This window comes from Pteropus alecto, unplaced genomic scaffold (genome assembly GCF_000325575.1).
Source record: "Pteropus alecto unplaced genomic scaffold, ASM32557v1 scaffold379, whole genome shotgun sequence".
Lineage (NCBI taxonomy): Eukaryota > Metazoa > Chordata > Mammalia > Chiroptera > Pteropodidae > Pteropus > Pteropus alecto.
The window spans coordinates 1,494,447-1,512,172 of NW_006443129.1; the positions used below are offsets into that span (position 1 = coordinate 1,494,447).

Below are 17,726 nucleotides of genomic sequence, written 5' to 3' on the forward strand. Positions count from 1 at the left end.
AAAAAAAAAAGATTTAAATGCTTCCTTTATCTCCATCCCATATATGCTCCAAATTATTCCAGTTTGTGCATACTGTCAGGTTTAGTTACCATGTTATCATGCATTTTTGTTAATTAGGATTGTATCTCCTAAGTTAAAACTTCTGTGCCAATTTTTCACTTTTTTAAAGATTTATTCCAGCTCACACTTTCCATTACAAGACAACACTGGGATAGAATTTGAAATAAAGATGTACCATCTGCTTTGCAATGTTGCTCACCTTAGGAAAATTATTTTGGTTTTTTATAGGGGTAGCATATTAGTGTGCTAGGGCTGCCATCACAAAATACTGCAGGCTCAAACAACACAAATTTATTTTTTACAGTTCTGGAGGCTGGATATCTAAAACCATGTTTTCAGCTGGTCTGGTGTCTCCTGAGGCCTCTCTCCTGGGTTAGCAGATGGTCATCTCCTTGTGTCCTCACATGGCCTTTCCCTGTGCCTGCACACCTCTGGTGTCTCTTCATCTTCTTACAAAGACACTGGTCATACTGGATTAGAGCCCACCCTTATGACCTCATTTAACTTTAATTACCTCTTTAAAGGCCCTGTCTGTAAATTTAGTCACATTGGGGATTAGGGCTTCAACATATGAATTTCGAAGGACCACAATTCAGTCCATAACTTGTAGCAATGCTATTAATCAAATACTCTGTAAAATCTTAGGGAAAATGTATTTAAGTTATCATTTATATGTGATAACAAGTTATGTGAAATATAAATTTATGTGTGAATCATTTATATGAGATATCATTTATAAATGAATGCACATAAAATAATCCTTAACTCTGTTTTTTTAGCCTGTCTTAATAGAGCACACAAAGATTTAGCAAAAGATCAGCCCAGCAGAGTAGCAATTCACACTTACTAAATACTGTTTTCCAGAAGAGACAAAGAAAGACCCAGAGTCAAAAATGTCAGATGAGACTGCTACACTTGTGTCTGTTCTGAGGTCTAAATCTGCAGATTTGGTCTTTACTCTCTGGAAGTGTGGTTTCCACATGCCTGAACCTGATTTGAATCGCTTCAAAATGCAGAGCCAGAAGACTGGGAGCTTTAGCCACAAACGTACAATAGAGCAAAGGCTACTACTGTAGTGTGGGTCCAAATTACAAGTCTGAGTGTCCTTGTCCCCTTGTAAAGTATAGACCACACTAGTCTTTTCAGAACACTACTTCATGTTCTCTTAGATCATTTACAATGTTTCTATTTCTGAATTTTTTAATGCTCTGCATTAGCATTGCAAGATTTAGTAAATAAAATATAGGATGCCCAGTTAAATTTGAATTGCAGGTAAACAATATTTTTTAGTACAAATATGTCTCATGCAATATTTGGGACATAACGCAAAAAATATATGTATATTCTTTCACAGGACATACTTACACTAAAAAAAAAAGTATTTTTTATTTATCTGAAATTCGAATTTAACTGTGGATCCTATATTTTATCTGGTAACTCTACTTTGGGTTCTAGAATGAATCCCCCCACTTGCAACTCCCTTCCCGTGTCCACCACTCTCTTAAACTGCTATCACCAATTTCCTGTTCCTAATTTGGTGCTACCCCAAAGCATGAAAACGCCAGATTTCAGGCTCCCTTCCATGGTACTACTATAACATACAATAACAGATGCTCAGTGTTAAAACAGTAAAGTTAGTTTGGCCCAACTTTTCTCCCGTGCTGAAATACTCACATCTTTATATCGATGCCCCATAACACTACTATAATAACGTTAATAGAGGTTATGTGCTTATTAATGTGGGGAGGAATCTCTAAACCTCTAAATCTCTAAACCCTGGGCTCAGTCTACTCACCTGTAAAATCAGGGGATTTAATTCAAGGTATTCTCCCCAAGGTCCCTTCTAACAATTCCTTGCTACAATTCTTTAAGATGAGGGTTCTGTTAATGCTCTCATTTGCCTTGTGAAACCTAATTGTTTCTATTTCAGTTGACTCTCTTTTCTCTTCAAGTAAATAGTGTTTAGAAATAAGTAGTGTTTGGATGCCTCCATTAATGGCTTCACCTCTAAAGATGTTAGACCTAAATCTCTCGAGGTCCAAAGAATGCACCATTTATTTCCTTCCACTTCCACTCGTCCTAACACCAAACTTTGCGCACAGCGAGTGATCAAATGCTGTGATCATGAAAGTGCTGATAATGTTAAAGTGACTCCACTGTGGTGGGTTCTGACTGTCAAAATCACCTGCGGGAACAGAAGCCATCTCCGCGGCCTGAGACCAGCTCGTTGTTCTCTTGCGCCATCTAGTGGCGTCAAGGTTCCTCTCGTCCACTCGCTGTTCAGAGATTGTAAATCAAATGGATGAATTGTTTTATTCTTGTCATTATAGTAAAAAGGGGATTTATAGAGTGTATAAAGAGATAAAATGTAATAAATGTTGATAAAAAATAAGTATAACACAATGGTCGACTTTAATACCTGTATAGTATAGATTAAATTCATGCAATTTAATCTCTTTAATATGTTCAGATATTAACTTGAACAGTGGAGAACAAAAATATAAACTAGCCTAAAATGTTACAGAGAAAGATTACCCTTCCTGAGTGCTCTTGTATAATGTTAAAGGATTTTTTAAATTTAAAATAAATGTAATCACAGCAGATGAAAAAGAGAAGGAAAGGAAATAAAGTTCTGATAAACATTGAATTGGTAGAGAATGTTCTGTATTTAACCATTTGTCTTCAATTAAGTTAGAACTATTGTCATTATTATTTATACACACAATACAATGTTTAATGAATGTTGAATGATATTTAGTTTTAATGTCTTATAATCTGGAACTTTCTTTAAATGGCATGATAGTGAGTTTAATTGTGTGAATCTAAAGAGAAAATAAATTTCTCTAATGAATGAAATAAAATATCTCTGAAGTGTGACTTATTTCCCATTAAAGCTGTTTCTACTGAATAACTATTATAGGAAATGTATTTCTGACATTATAATATTATTCTTATTTTTCTTCTTATTTAAAATGCCAACACTATCATGCAGTATTTAAGTCTTTCTAACATAAGATATTTAATTGGAACACCATTTTGTTTTTTAATACACTTGCGAGCCATCTGAGAAATCTTCAATTTATTTTCCAGGGTGGGAAAATCCCGATAAGGTGGACAGCCCCAGAAGCTATTGCCTACAGAAAATTCTCCTCGGCAAGCGATGCATGGAGCTACGGCATTGTCATGTGGGAGGTCATGTCCTATGGAGAAAGACCATATTGGGAAATGTCTAACCAAGATGTAAGTGCCGCCAATAGTTATACTTCCATTTTGTGAGCATAAACACATTAGCAGTGAGAAGGAAATATACCTTTTGCCCTCAATCATATTAGACTCTATCTTCCTGAAAGTTGTTCAGGGCCTGTGGCTAAGTTTGAAAAACTAAATAACCTTTCACTCTGAGTTGTATTTGGTGTCATAGGAGCCATCTGGCAGGCTTTGCCACATGATTACCTGATCCACATCCTACATCTGATACTTAAAGAGTAATGTTTACCTTTCATTTCTTCTTTAGGGCAATTTAATGTACCACTGTAAAGAGCAAAGTAATTTACATTACATATTGCTTAGTAAAAAAAGGTTAAATGTTTTCAGGCAATGTATTATCAATACATGTCATCTAGTATGGTTCTTTTAAGATATGTACATGGCAGTTTCTACAATGTTTTGTTTCTGTTTTATCTATAAAACTTACCTTGGTGGTTAGTAATATCACAGAATAGGATACACATTTGACCTCTATGACCTGTTCAGAGTGTTACAGACAATAGCCAGAAAATTCAAACACCCTGACAATGCAAATAAGTATGCTGTCAGAATTGAAAATATATTTTAATTTCCCATTTCCTCATCTTGAAATTCAGATTGAGTCCATTCACTTGCCTTCCTCCAACTATCTAATGGTTTCTGAGACAATGCCAATGGGAAATCACCTCTACTGTGATTCTGAATGCTCATAGGTGAAAATAAATAATGTAACTATAGGACATTTCTAAACACATTCATAGTACAACCACTGTGACATTTACTTCCTTTTTCAAGTCAATTTCTTGAGCAACCTCTCTACACCTCACATCTCATTGCTCCATCCTAATTTCAAGTTGCCCAAGTATCTTGTTCTTTTAAATTGTCCAAGTATCTTAAGGACTTATTCAGTCACAGAGAAAGTTCATCCTTTTCTAATGCCAGGCATAGAGCAGACTGGGTCTTGGTTAACTCACCATGGCTATTGTTTCTCCTTGCCATAGAGCGTTAGTTTCAAAGCTGAGTCCTGCTGAGTCCTTGGGTGCCTACTGACTCTGTGGAGAATGCCAGGTCCAGAAACCTACATGGCATCAGGTTGTATACACTGCTTAGTAAACGCTCTTCAAAGCACATCGTCAAAGCCCAAAGCTAGTGCAGCTAGGTCCTACGGAGCATTTGCCAGTACAAACTGGGCCATAACCAGCAAGCTCTGCTCTACTCTCAACACTCAGACGTTTAGATCCAGGTCATTGGCCTAGAGTCTACTATTCTTCATGAAATTTTAATTGAAGGACCTCATTGTCATTCCCTGCTACTAGGCCTTGTTAAAGATACCTTTATGACTGTCTGTCCAGCTCTTCTTAAAATTAAATCTCAGAAGCAGAAATCTGCCCCCTCAATCCCAGAAGGAACTCATCGGTTTTTTTTGCTTAACCAGTTATCCAAAGTAGTAGAAGCTCCAGATTCAGTAATCTTATAGCTCTGTTCTACTCCAACCCCAGATCATACGTGCCTATTCGTTCTACTTTGACATGACTAAAATAGGCCCTTCGAACCAATCTCCAGAATGAAAAGCCCTCCCCAGATGAGTTAAAGTCTTCACTGCATAGAAGAGCCCTCACTTCAAATACCCTCCTTAATTGGTACTCCATTTAGTCCTCATATTAATCAGTTCCCTGACAGACTTAAAATAAAAAATTTTCTGTGAGAGGGCTCCAAACTTTACTGATAATATACCCTTACCAGTAAAAAAAGTTCTTGAGCATCCACAGTTGATGTATATATATTTATTTGCATATTATATACAAGTACTACTGTACTAATATAGCCATTTATTCATTTAAAAATATTTATTGAGTGCCTGCTCTGCTCCAGGAACAGCTACAACAGAAAACAAATGCTTCACCTAGAAAGGGCCATAAAGATTATCTAGTCCAATCAAGTCCAACTTGATTATGAAACTGAGGCACAGAGAAGACACATGATTTCCCTAGGATCACATAGTAAGTGATTTGACAGTGACCTTAGAAGACAGTGCTAATTAACTTTTAGAATAAGTCATGGGCAAGGACAAGAAAGGAGGGAACAACTGCTTCTATCATGGTGGGTTGGTTTATAGTCTATGAAGTTTCTCATGTAGGATCAGTGACTTCCTGCCCTTGTGGAGCTTACATTCTAGAATTCTACCACTGAACCACCAGTGCAAATAACTGGAGCTTACATTCTAGGTAGAGGGAGACAGACTGTAAACAAAACAAATACATAAAAGATGTAGTAAGTACTAGGATAATCACTGCTTTGTGGGGGGAAAAAAAGCACAAAAGTAGAATAAGAAATGCTGGGGGGTTAATTTTAAATCTATCTTGTATACTATAAAATACGGTCATAAGTTATTCCTTTATGATGATGAAAGTCATAATTAGTCATTCTTATTAGACATTCATAAATAGTCATTCTTATAATGGGATAAAACAAGCACAAGGAGAAGTTCCATTATTTTTCCTGCCCCTGAGTTATTGTCTTACTACCTGGGGTACATTGCACCACAGGTTGAATAACCATGGCCACTGCTATGTCAACTGTAAGTCAGCCATGAAAGTCACTTAACTTTTCAAAGTGCCTGCGTTTCATGACCAATAAATACAATAAAAGGACTGGGTTAGATTTGTAATGTCTCTTTTAACAATAACATACTGCTTTTAATAATCTCTGGAGAAATAGTTATCATATTTATCTCAGCAAAAGAATCATTCAAATTGCTCTTTTCCGAACTTTAGGACATTCCTGAATCTCTGTGGAGATGCTGAGAATGACATAGGACTTTCACAGAACAGAGCAGGTACAAGTGAAGATGTCAGACGACAAGACAGATTTTTCTGGAAGAGCCACTTCTGAGGGAAAAAGCCCAAATGTGTAGTTTCCAATATAGACCACCATGTAAATTGTTCTTAATTATTACCTAGAATAGTCCAAACCCTGTAGTCAATCCTTTTTCTCCTGGATCTTGCCCAACAGTTTACCCAGCCACTCTGGCCATATATGTTGATGGACTGTGGCCAACATAGCCATTTAGAGAGCAATTCTGTCTACTGAACCTGATTTGGCCACAAAGACTATAACTGGAACCAAAAGAAGCTATTGCAGCCAGAAATAGACTCTCGACATTAAGCCTATTCTCATTCATTCAGGATTGCCAATGCCCACAGCACAAGTCTGAATTCTCTCTCTGCCCAGAGATTGGTTGTTTTTCGAGGACCAGGTAGGGGTTAAGCTGGCTACTTTCATGGTCTTTGAGTGGTTACCAAAAAATATTCAAGCAAGAATTTGAGGATAAAACAAATTTTTTTTTCTTGTTTTTATTCGGTGGGGGACAGAGGGGACAGGGAGCCAAACCCTTGTGGTCCTAAGATCAATATGAGACTAAAGTAGTAAAAGCTAAAATCTTTTATGTTTCTTGAGAATATTTTTTTGCTGCTGGAGTAGAGTTGAAATTTTGTTTAGCTTAACATATTGGAAGTCAGCATATCTGTGACAGATCCTGTAACCAGAATTTCTGTTAGGAAGCAGAAATGGCTTAATCGAAACTTTCCCAGCTGCTTCTCTCCAAATACTGGTTATTCCCTATTTGTCCTGCATTTCTTATTTGTTTGGTCAAAGTATAGTCTTATTTTTGACTTTTTGCAACCGAGGCATATTTTAAACAAGGAAAGTTATGTTTCAGACTATAAAAATTCAACTATGTTCTGTTTGCATATTTTACATTTTGGTGAGTTCAACCGCACTATGGGATTAATTAAATAAGGAATGTTAACATGCTTTATTACTTTAAATGAGTTTAGGAAATTTCAGATAATTTTTATGAAAGAGTTCCTCCATTCTGCAGACTGTGGCGTATCTATTACAATGAACAATTCTGAGTTAGCAGAATCTGTTTTAGTGAATAATATAATGTTTCTCAAAGGTCAGTGGTATTGCACGTTAGGGAAAGGAAATGAGAAAAATAGAGAACTAGTCCATAAAAGGCCTAAAATAAACATAACAGCAGGTGCTGTCTGCTTAGCCATCCAATAGCTACTTATTAAACATGTGCCAGTAACGGGGCCAGGTGTGCGTGTAAGGTAGGAATGGAGAATTAGAAAACCCAGCCCTCACTCTCAAGGAGCCCAATGTGTAAGTGAGGAGACAAAGTTCTGGTGTTTGTCTTTCCCTGCCTCCAAGTAAAGTGTGGACTCTTTAAGGGGCTTCATGCTTTCTACCTTTTTTTAAATAGAGACGACATTGTGAGAATGCAACATCACTATTTTTTAAAATATATGCCAAAAAGCATATTCCATTCTATTATTTGGAGTCCTTTTGATTATAAATGACAGAACTCATTCATGAGACTAAGAAAGTAGTTTAGCAGTGCTGGATCTCAGGAGTCATGCAGATTTTTAGTGCTTTTCTAGGTCCATTGACTTCATTTTCTCTACTGCAAAGGTCTTCTTTGCTTTATTCTTCTTTATGCTCCAGAGCTCAGCAACCTCAGCAAAATGAGAACCTCTCTGTGAAAATTCATATACCAATCTCAGAGAATTCTGGTTAGCTCTGTGAGGGCCTTGCCCAACCCTGAACCAAAAAATGACAGGAAATGGATACTATATTTGGCCCAGCTAGGTGTATGTGCCAACCTGTGCACTCGGAGGTGGGTGGAGCCCTGATTAGCACTTTCCCCAAAATCACGTGGAGTAAGGGAGGAAGTCCCCAAAGGAAAACAGTTGTGCTTCCAAAGGTATACTATAGTGTCCTTTCTCAGTATACATTGTTTTCGAGAGCAACTTTCTTTATTGCAGTATCAAATGGCACCGAACTATTAACTTTGTGCATCACTATATTCTAGTGAGGTAGCGGGTGTATTGGAAAGATCATGAGAGCTTTAGAGCAGGATTTCTCAGTTGCAGAATTATTGATGTGTTGGGCCAAATTCTTTGTTGTTAGGGGCAGTCCTGGGCATTGTAGGATATTTAAGAGCATCCTGTCCTTTATCCACTAGATGCCAATAGCACCCTCCTAGTCGCGACAACCAAAACTGTCCCCAGGCATTGCCCAGTCAAAGATAGAGTACAAAATCTCTCCCAGTTAAGAGCCACCGCTTTGGAGCTAGAAATATCTGGGTTCAAATACCAGCTCTGCAGTTCACTGGCCATGTAAACTTAGGAAAGTGGTTTACATTTTCTGAGATACTGTCCGTAATGGGATTCAAAATATTCAACTGCAGGATTTGAAAAAATTAGAGATAGTATATGCAAAGCACCTTATACATAGAAAGTTTTTAATCAATGGTAATAATCATAATTTGCATTTTATGAGCTTATTATGAGTCAAGTATTTTAGATTATTAGCTCATGTAATCTTCAAAATAATTATTTAAGATAGATGCTATTATTACTAGATAAAAGAATTGAGGCTTTCCAGAATGTTTAAGTAACATAACCAATTCTAATGGTAGAATTGAAATTTAAGCCCCCTGCTTACTCCAAATGTGTGCTTTTACACTCTAAGCTATATTCTGGAAATCTAACTTTCAAAGGCATCTCCATAGCACAGAAGTTCTACATAATAAGAGCAAAGCATCTTTAATTATGTATGCCACTCTGTCAGAAGAGAAATGTTTTAATTGTTTCTTATTAGCAAAAGAATGTGGATTGACTCACTGTTTTTTGGAACTATAAATCTTATTTGCAATATTTTGTGTTTTGATGTTAAAAATTTATAAATGTACCATATTTATTGAATTTCTTAAAAATAGTTAAGGCAGTAGCTTAAAATCTAATTCTAACGATAAACATATTTAGTCTATTACCAGGAACGTCACAGGAGCATGGAAGGTATACAAATCCTTGCCGCTTTCTAGCATTTTTTTAAAGGCATTTAGGAGGAATATCTTATTTTCATCCAAGTTCAAAATAATTGTTGTTTACTACATAATGGTAGTTAGTACATTGTAGTGCTAGGGGCTACACAAGCTCCAAAGATGACACCAAGGGCACTGTAGTTCTTCCAACAGAAGAAAATACAGCAAAACATGAACAGCAGGCAACATTAAATAACCAAATCCCCACAGAGCTAATACATAGGGGAAAAGCTGACACCACGTAAATGAGAGGCAACTTGGCTCCAACTAATGATCTAAAGGCAAGACTAGAGTCTTGGGTTTTGTTTTGTTCTGTTTTACCCTGACATGATGCTGTTTAAAACAAAAACCAAAACAAAAAATTAGCATTGAAGCAGTTTGAAACCCAAATGTCTCCTGGGTATGATATCATTTAGGCATATACTACTAAGCTAGTTCAGCTTCCCAAAAGGAGAACCACTATCAGGGAGCATCTCGTTTGAAGTTTACTAGGAAACATAATGCTGCCTCAATATTTTTTGTGTTTTTTTTCTCCTTACATTTCAAAAGCTTTTAATGAGTTTTGCTTTAGATTGCTTTCAGAAGCTTAACTGAGGGGAAAAAATTAGAGTTTATCTTTAGGATTTTTTTATAGGTAGTGTGGTTGGAAATAATCTTAAATCTTATCTGAATTGATTCATTTTTTTTTTCAAAATTTAAGAATAAAATAACCTTGCATTATATTTCATTGTTTATTCTCATAATTCTATAACATTTCTCAATTATAGATCAACATTTCAGCCATGAATGGTAGATTGTAGAATTCACTTACTTAAAAATGCAGTATGATTTTATGACTCAGAGAGTCCAGTTGTTTCCAATTTTTGTCTCTGATTAGATTTTTCTAACTCTACTTTATTAAATAGGTCCTTGTGTAATGATCTGTGTAAGATACAGCAAATTGCTAAAGGCCCATCTCCATTATTTCAACTTTCCATATTACAGAGGGAATTTTTGCATTTATTTGAATATGTATCATACCAAAGCAATTTTCAAAATAGCCTTCTTTTTCTTGGTTTTTCAATAATTCTTACTATTGGTACATAGGCAATAGCAGCCTTTTAATTAAATATATACTAATTACATTAGCATGATGCATGTCTGCCATAGAGGCAAGAGTAATAGGGGATATTATGAGGTACAACCAATCACCATTGTAAATAATTTAGTAAAGTTCCAAGTAGAAGAAACCAATAACCAGTATGCTATTACCACAGTATAACTTCAAGGAAATTTTTTTTTTAACTAAATGGCCACAAAGCTAGAAAATGTACATATGCCAGCAATGTTTTCATAAAAAATTAATTTTATCTTCAGTTTCTGTTTGGGAGAAATACATTCACGATCTTTTGCTCTTATAATTTTTATCGTGTCTTTTGTTCTCTTTGGAACATTTACAAAGAAGACATCTTAAAATTCTCTTTTTCTTTGTACACATAAACTATTTTTCCATAGCTTTTATATGTTTTTAATGGGTCCAAGAAATATATTATTGTTACCTAAAATCTTTCTAAAATCAAAATGATGCACCAATGAAGAAATATTTGTCTTTTCCTCAGAGAGTGCTTAGGGAAATGGTCCTGAGTTTTAAGAACATTGTCTTCTTTAAAAAAAAAAAAAAAAGAGGAAAAAGTTGCAAAAAGGTAGATTTGGAATATGTCTTTATATTTCCAAGAAGTGCAGTTTATTAGAAAGGAACTGGAATAGTATGGAATATCATGGTTCCCCATATCTTCCCAGTCTTTGTTTACCTGGATATACTCTGGCCCTGTCTTGATTTTTGTCTTCCTGAACTTGGAGCTCTGTGGGAAATGGTCCTTTCAAGAGAAGCCAAATCTAGATCTGGAGGTTACAGAACCTTGAGATCTAGAGATGCTACCAAAGGTCCTGCAGATTAAGCTTTCCATTTAAATGACTCTAGAAACATATCTATTTGAGCTGAAATGTAGTATTGCAAACACTTAATCCAGTTCTCTTTTCTTTATTATTGAAGAGGCAGAGATTTGCCCAACCACAGAACTTGTTAGTGACAGTTTAGGACTTTGATGCAGTTCAGGTGACACCTTCGCTGATGCTCTTCCCACTACTTACACACTGAAGCATAGTTGCATAGAAAATGTTGCTTATCTCGATCTCAAGAAGTGTGCCTTTCAACTCTTAGAGGTAAAGACTTTCCAAATTATATATCATGTCGTCAACAATCTTTTAACCTACAAGAGTCCTACACTTCATATTGTTCCCCATTTTGTCCTTCTATTCAATTATCTAAAAGGTGGTGACCCACCAAGGACCAGCACTCTCCGTTTTATATAGGTCCTTGACATTCTATTGTGACTTCCAAAACATGAGGTTTGAGAAATATTTTAAGTGTAGAGTTTTAAGAAAGTCTTTATTTAAAGTTAAAAAGGAAGTCTTAGGTTTCCATGCTCTAATTTACAAACTGCAAACTAGCCTCTGAAAAAAATGTTTTCTGTCTGTATCTTATATAAAAAACCTTATTTTCTTAATGTACACAGAAATCATATTTGGGTCTCAATTGCTTTTCAGTGAATTATAAATTGTGTACATTGAAAAATATTTAATAAGATAATAGGTGTAAGATTATCAATGTTATTTACTTATAACCACTTTTTTCCTTTCTTTTTTCTTTCTTTTTCTTCCTGTGTAGAAACAACCTTTATATTGCATATCAGGAAAATACATCACCAGTGTTTTTAGTATTGCTGTATTATAAATCTAAATATCCTCTATGTATAAGTAATCATTATCACAAAAAGTAAGTGTATACTAAGACCCTTTGCTTCACCATTCCCTTTCTACCTGAAATTGTAGTTTTTCCACAATGCCATAATGAATATTTAGAGGAAAGATAAAAATAAAATCGTTTCCTATTCTATTTACTAGTGTCCATTTCATTCCTTGCTAAAATTTTGAAACAGCTTCTTTTAAAAGAAAGTATGAGTAGCTAAATTCAATGTGCTTCTCTTCTGGAGATATTTAGCAGTCTTAAAAAATGTGATTCCCCTCACAGCCCAAGCAGTCTTTGTTCAAGGTGTTGTTCAGGGATGTCTCAGCATCTTCTTATTGACTGTCTACTCCTTGTTTGCCTGGTTTAATAAAAGGTGCATATTGCCTGCTTTGATTCAGAAACCGTCAACACAATTGGAAAACTCATCAGATTTAGCAAGAGCAGAACAGTCTGCTGCATGCTCCAAAAGGGCCTAACGTTAATTCTAGGCTGCTAAAAATTGCAGTGTCAATGACAAGGAACCAGTATGATCTATTTACAATGACCAGCTAGGTTTTATATAATAATTTCTGACAGAATTTAATTCCTTCCACTTCTTCATGGAAATTATCAATGCAGTCATCTTCATATTTTTTTCACTTTATTTTTCTTCTTACATTTTTAAATTAAGGTATAACCTTGTATAACTTTTCTCCAAAAGATGACAGCCTACAACTATCATAAAACAGAACTGTTAAAAAATTCTTTCTCGTTAATTATCACCCCTTCATATCCTAAGGCAACAAATCTCAATTAAGTCTTTTAGACAAAGCACCCCGTGTACTGCTGGCTCCCTCGCAGTCCTTAATTAAGGAATCAGAAAATACCTATAATGCAAAACTTCTCACAAATGAAATGTTTATAAAGATAAAGGTTAATACCATAGATTTTCTCAAGCTGCTCCTAAAATACAGCTTTTGTAAATCTCATATATGACAATTGGAGCTCAGTTCTTTGACTTGACGAGGCACTGTGCTATAGGCTGGGGACAGATGGAAAAAAGAAACACGTGTTGCTTTTGAGGCACTCAGCTTGGACCCTGTGTTTTTCTAGTGTCCAAGCCGAAGGGGAAAATGTGACTTGGCCAAAGGTAAGAACTGAGAGTCAAGGTCATGGTGAGCCACTGAAGAATTTCAGATGTGGGAAGAACATGAACACAGTTACATTTTAGTAGGATTGCTTTGGGTATACCTTGCGAGATGACAGGAGGAGGGAAAGGGGAAACAAGGAAGCTAGTTAGGAGGTTATTGCAGTAATCAAAATGAGAAATAAATCATTTGGAGATAAGATTAAAAATGGAGCCAATTTAAAATATATGAAGGTGGTAGAATCAGCATAAGTGAATTTTGAGCATCAGGAAGGCAGAAGCTCAAATGACCCTCTGATCTCACTGGGAAGAAGAGTGGTACCCTTTGCAAAGGACAGAAATCCCAAACAAGAAGCAGGATTAGCTTTGAACAAAATTAATCTCAAGCAACTGTATGATAATTTTATAAAGTAGTATGTCCTATAGATGACAGATATAAAAATCTGGAGGGGACGCTGCAGCCATGGACATCATAAGCAGATAGGTGAGAGTAAAACAAAGAGTGTCTAAGAGTTGAAAAGAGGGCTCAAGATACAATTCTGGGGGAATAAGTCAAGTATGTGGCTCAAGACTTAAAACAGATTTTCTCTACCACTACCATGATTCAGAGCCTAGCAAGATGGTAGTATTGTTTCTTTCTTCAGGGAATTACTAGCCATGTGATATTGACTCAATATGTTCATCAGTTTGAGCTTCAGTTTTCTTACCTATAAAATATGCATAACCATGCTCACATAATAAAGTATTTTGAGACCTTAATAAATTAAGCTGTGTTAAAACACCTAGCCCAGAACTCAGCACGTAATAAGCTCTCAAGTTACATATGTTACTTGAATCTGAAATCAGAAAGCTTATAGAAAATTGAACTCATCATCACTCCAACCACAAAAATTGTTTCTCCTCCTGTGTCCTCTACCTTTACCAGTTGACCAAGCCAAAAATCTAGAAATTATTCTTGTTTCCTCCCTCTATTGCCACATCTAATCTCACACAGTCCAGTATTCCTGCCAAATTGGTTTATTTCTCATACACCGCAGACACTGCCTCCATTAAGGCCATTCTAACTTCACTCTTGTATCACCACAAGCCTCCTTCCTAGCCTCCTGCCTCCTCCCTGGTCTCCCGCCTCCTCCAATGCACTCTCCACATTACAGCCAGAGTGAGCTTCCAAAAGGCTAATGTTGTTTACTTGCTAAAACCCTTTTCCTCATTGCAAAAACTTTGTTTCTAGCAAGAAAAGTCATTCATAATCTCAAGAAATATAATTTTTACTTAACCTTCCAGCCTCAGATATCGCCATTTCTTTCTTTGAAGACTCTATTCTAGTAGTGTGACTCTAATTTCATTCTCTGATCGGGTCATATCTCCTCTTTCCCCATCTAGTTGACTCTACTGCCTTCTATATATATATATACCCTTTATTTTTTTTAATTAATTAATTGTTATGGTGACACTGGTTAACAAAATCCAGTGTTTCAAGTGTAAAATTCAATATTAAGTCATATATATTTTGCATTGTATGGTCACTGCCCATAGTTAGATTTCTTTCTGTCACCATATATTTGACCCCTTTTATCCCATCTACCTCTCCTCTTCATGCCCCCTATGGTAATCACTAGTCTATTGTCCATGTCCATGAGTCTCTGTTTGTTTGTTATGTTTGTTTGTTGCTTTTAGGTTTATCCATTAAGATTCAACTCACCTCCTTTGAGAAGCCTTCCTGAGACTGAGTTAGGTACTCCTCTCACACTCTCCCAAAGCTCCCTGTCCTACATGGTATTTACCATGATCATCCTCCTCATTCTCCTTCACTAGATTATACATCTCCCCAAAACAGAAATATCACAAACTCAGTGTTATTCCTTTATGCATAGTATGCTCAATAATACATTTATGTGATTAATGTATACCACTTTAGATGAATAAATAAAAAAATTAATTAGAAACATATCATATCTTTTAACCATTTTCGTGAATCATATTTCTTGAATCTCATCAAGAGAGATCTGGCTACCTTTGGAGCTAGAATTTTTAGGTGTGTGATCTTGGGCAAGTTAAACCTCTCTATGTTTAAGTTCCATGTCTATAAAATGAGAACAACAATGGTACCTACCTCATAGAGTTATTACAAGGATTAAAAGAACTGATACAGGTAAAACATTTAGAATTGGCACCTGGAAGTACCCAATAGCTCTTATTAATTATTAATTTTATTATTGTCACTATTATTGTTGTTATTACTATTCTTCTATAAGGTAAGACTCTCTATGTTTAACACCTGTCATGAACCAGGGCTCAAGACAAATTTCAAGGTCACAAGTTAAAAAACTGAGGAGACCCAAAAGCCAGAGGTAAACAAGAAAAAGAGTCCTAAGTCCCCAGGTCTTCCCACTGTCCCCACAGAAAGGCATGCTGGAACCAGATATACATTGAACACATTGGGTAAATGTTTCAGGCAAGGGACCATGCTCCCTTGTCACTCTCTTCTTACAGCCTAGATTTTGGTGTTAACTGTTTACAGAAATTATCTGGGAAAGTCAGCTCCCCAGCAGCTGAGGCTCTTGGGGCTAATGGGATATAGTAACCTCTCTCTCTGGACAGGAGGAAGAAGCCACTATGTTATAGGAAGCTGAGTTTGTGTCCAGTCTCTCTCTCCCTCTCTTAGAGAAGATCAAGCCCCAGTCTCACCTGGCTCATTCTCCAGGCAAACCAAAGTGAGATCATGAGAAATTTGGGACAATGCTGCTTGATGCACCAATATTTCAATATTTCCTTCAGAGGGGAATTCAAATGCTTTCATGCTTGTGTTTTAGATCTGTCTAGGGTAACTTGAGCCTCCAAGTTTTCTAAGAATCTGCTCCTCTATCAAGACAAATCCAAAAATTTCTTCTAATAGCTTTTGTTTAGGTCAGTAACATTTATTAATGGGTCAGGCACTGTGCTAAATGGTGAGAATGCAAAATCTAGGGAACTAATTCCTGTTTTCAAGTATGTGTAGCCTCAAGGAAAAGCGGATGAAAAAATTACAATACAACGTAATATATGCAATAATAGAAATGTGTACAAGACTCAGAAGCATTCAGAAATGACTACTGATCCCGAGATTATAGTTTTCAAACTATGAAGTCAATGTTTGTTTACTTTTTTACCCAGAATATTAAACTTGAGGTCCAAATAAAAACATTGAAGTCTAATTAGCAGATGCTATGACAAAAGATAACATGGTCATCAATCCTAAAATTGTGTAAATTGGTACAAAATTACAGGGGAAGAAATTATGCTTTGAAAACTGAATAGCGTTTCTGGGGACTGGTTAGAGAAAAAGGTTGGAAGCTGAAAGGAACTAAGTTCAAATTCCAGCTCTGTAACCTATGCTGTGTGAACTTAGGCAAGTTTTCTAACCTCTCTAAGTCTGAACATTTTTGTTTAAGAATGGGGATCATAACTACCATACTGAGTTATTTTAAGCAGTAAATGAAAAATATGCAAAGCACCTAGCACATGATAGATAATTCAGTAACAGCAGCTGATTTTTTTTTTTTTTTCAGAATATAACCTCACTTTTGTCATCTATTTTATTCTAAGCATTTACAAAGCACGTGCACATGATAGATAATTCAGTAACAGCAGCTGATTTTTTTTTTTTTTCAGAATATAACCTCACTTTTGTCATCTATTTTATTCTAAGCATTTATTATTAGTTAACTGTGGTAGATTGACTAGAGAGTTCTCCTGGGGTGGGATTTTAAAGTCATTCTAAATGAAATTCTATCCTATTTCTCTTAGTACTTTTCAAAACTATCCACAGTAGTTTTGATGCATTACAAGCATTTTTACACACACCCTGTTTTACTAAAAATGTGTTGCAAAATGTCTTAAAACCTAAGCGTAGCTGGTGGCAAAAGTAGTCAGAAAACAGGTAAGAAAAAATCCTGTTCAATAATGGAATATAAAATGAATAGAAAAATGCTAGTATCCTAGCAGGTTAAAGTGTTCTGGTCACAAAGACATGGATGGGATTATGAGAAATTCTCTATTACTAAAAAACTAAAGCTTAGCAGTTAAGAGTTTCCTGAAGGCGTATTACTGCTCCTTTCTACAATCTGCCTCTACCATGAATCATGGCTATTTTAGAGTCATGGTAAATAGTGTCAATTTAAAAGAAATTAAAATAAGATGTGTTTTTTTTTTTTTTGAAATTACAGAAAGCATGTAGCTGTTACTGCAATAAAGAGAGCTCTTCCATTAGAAATATTAACTTTTGCATTATTATATATTTCTGCTGTTGAAGGAGGGCAGGAATGAGGTTGAATTGTGCTTGCCTTTAAACATTAGTCTGTTCTTCAGTTTTACCACCTCAAAAATGGGTAAAATAACCCATTTCCTTTGTTTATCTCCCAGGAATGATATAAGAATAAAGGTTCGTATGAATACCTTTGAACACTTCATAAAAAACAAGCTACTTAAATTCAGGGTCCGTTTTATTGTGTTGTAAGGAAACTTCAAGGTGGGTCATATATAAACAGATATCTTGCCTTATTTTGGACATGATTTCCTAAGTACCAGAACGAACGAACAGAAAACTCGTCATCTTGATGTTGTTCCCTTAACCCTGT

General features: G+C 35.8%; 1 protein-coding gene across 1 annotated transcript in view; it reads left to right on the top strand.

The window, feature by feature from the left end:
* Nucleotides 1-17,726, top strand: part of EPHA6 (EPH receptor A6) — an 809,212-nt gene that overhangs the window by 776,673 nt on the left and 14,813 nt on the right. The window contains 1 exon segment of the mRNA XM_006923412.1: nucleotides 3,151-3,300. Coding sequence (XP_006923474.1) covers nucleotides 3,151-3,300 — 150 coding nt within the window.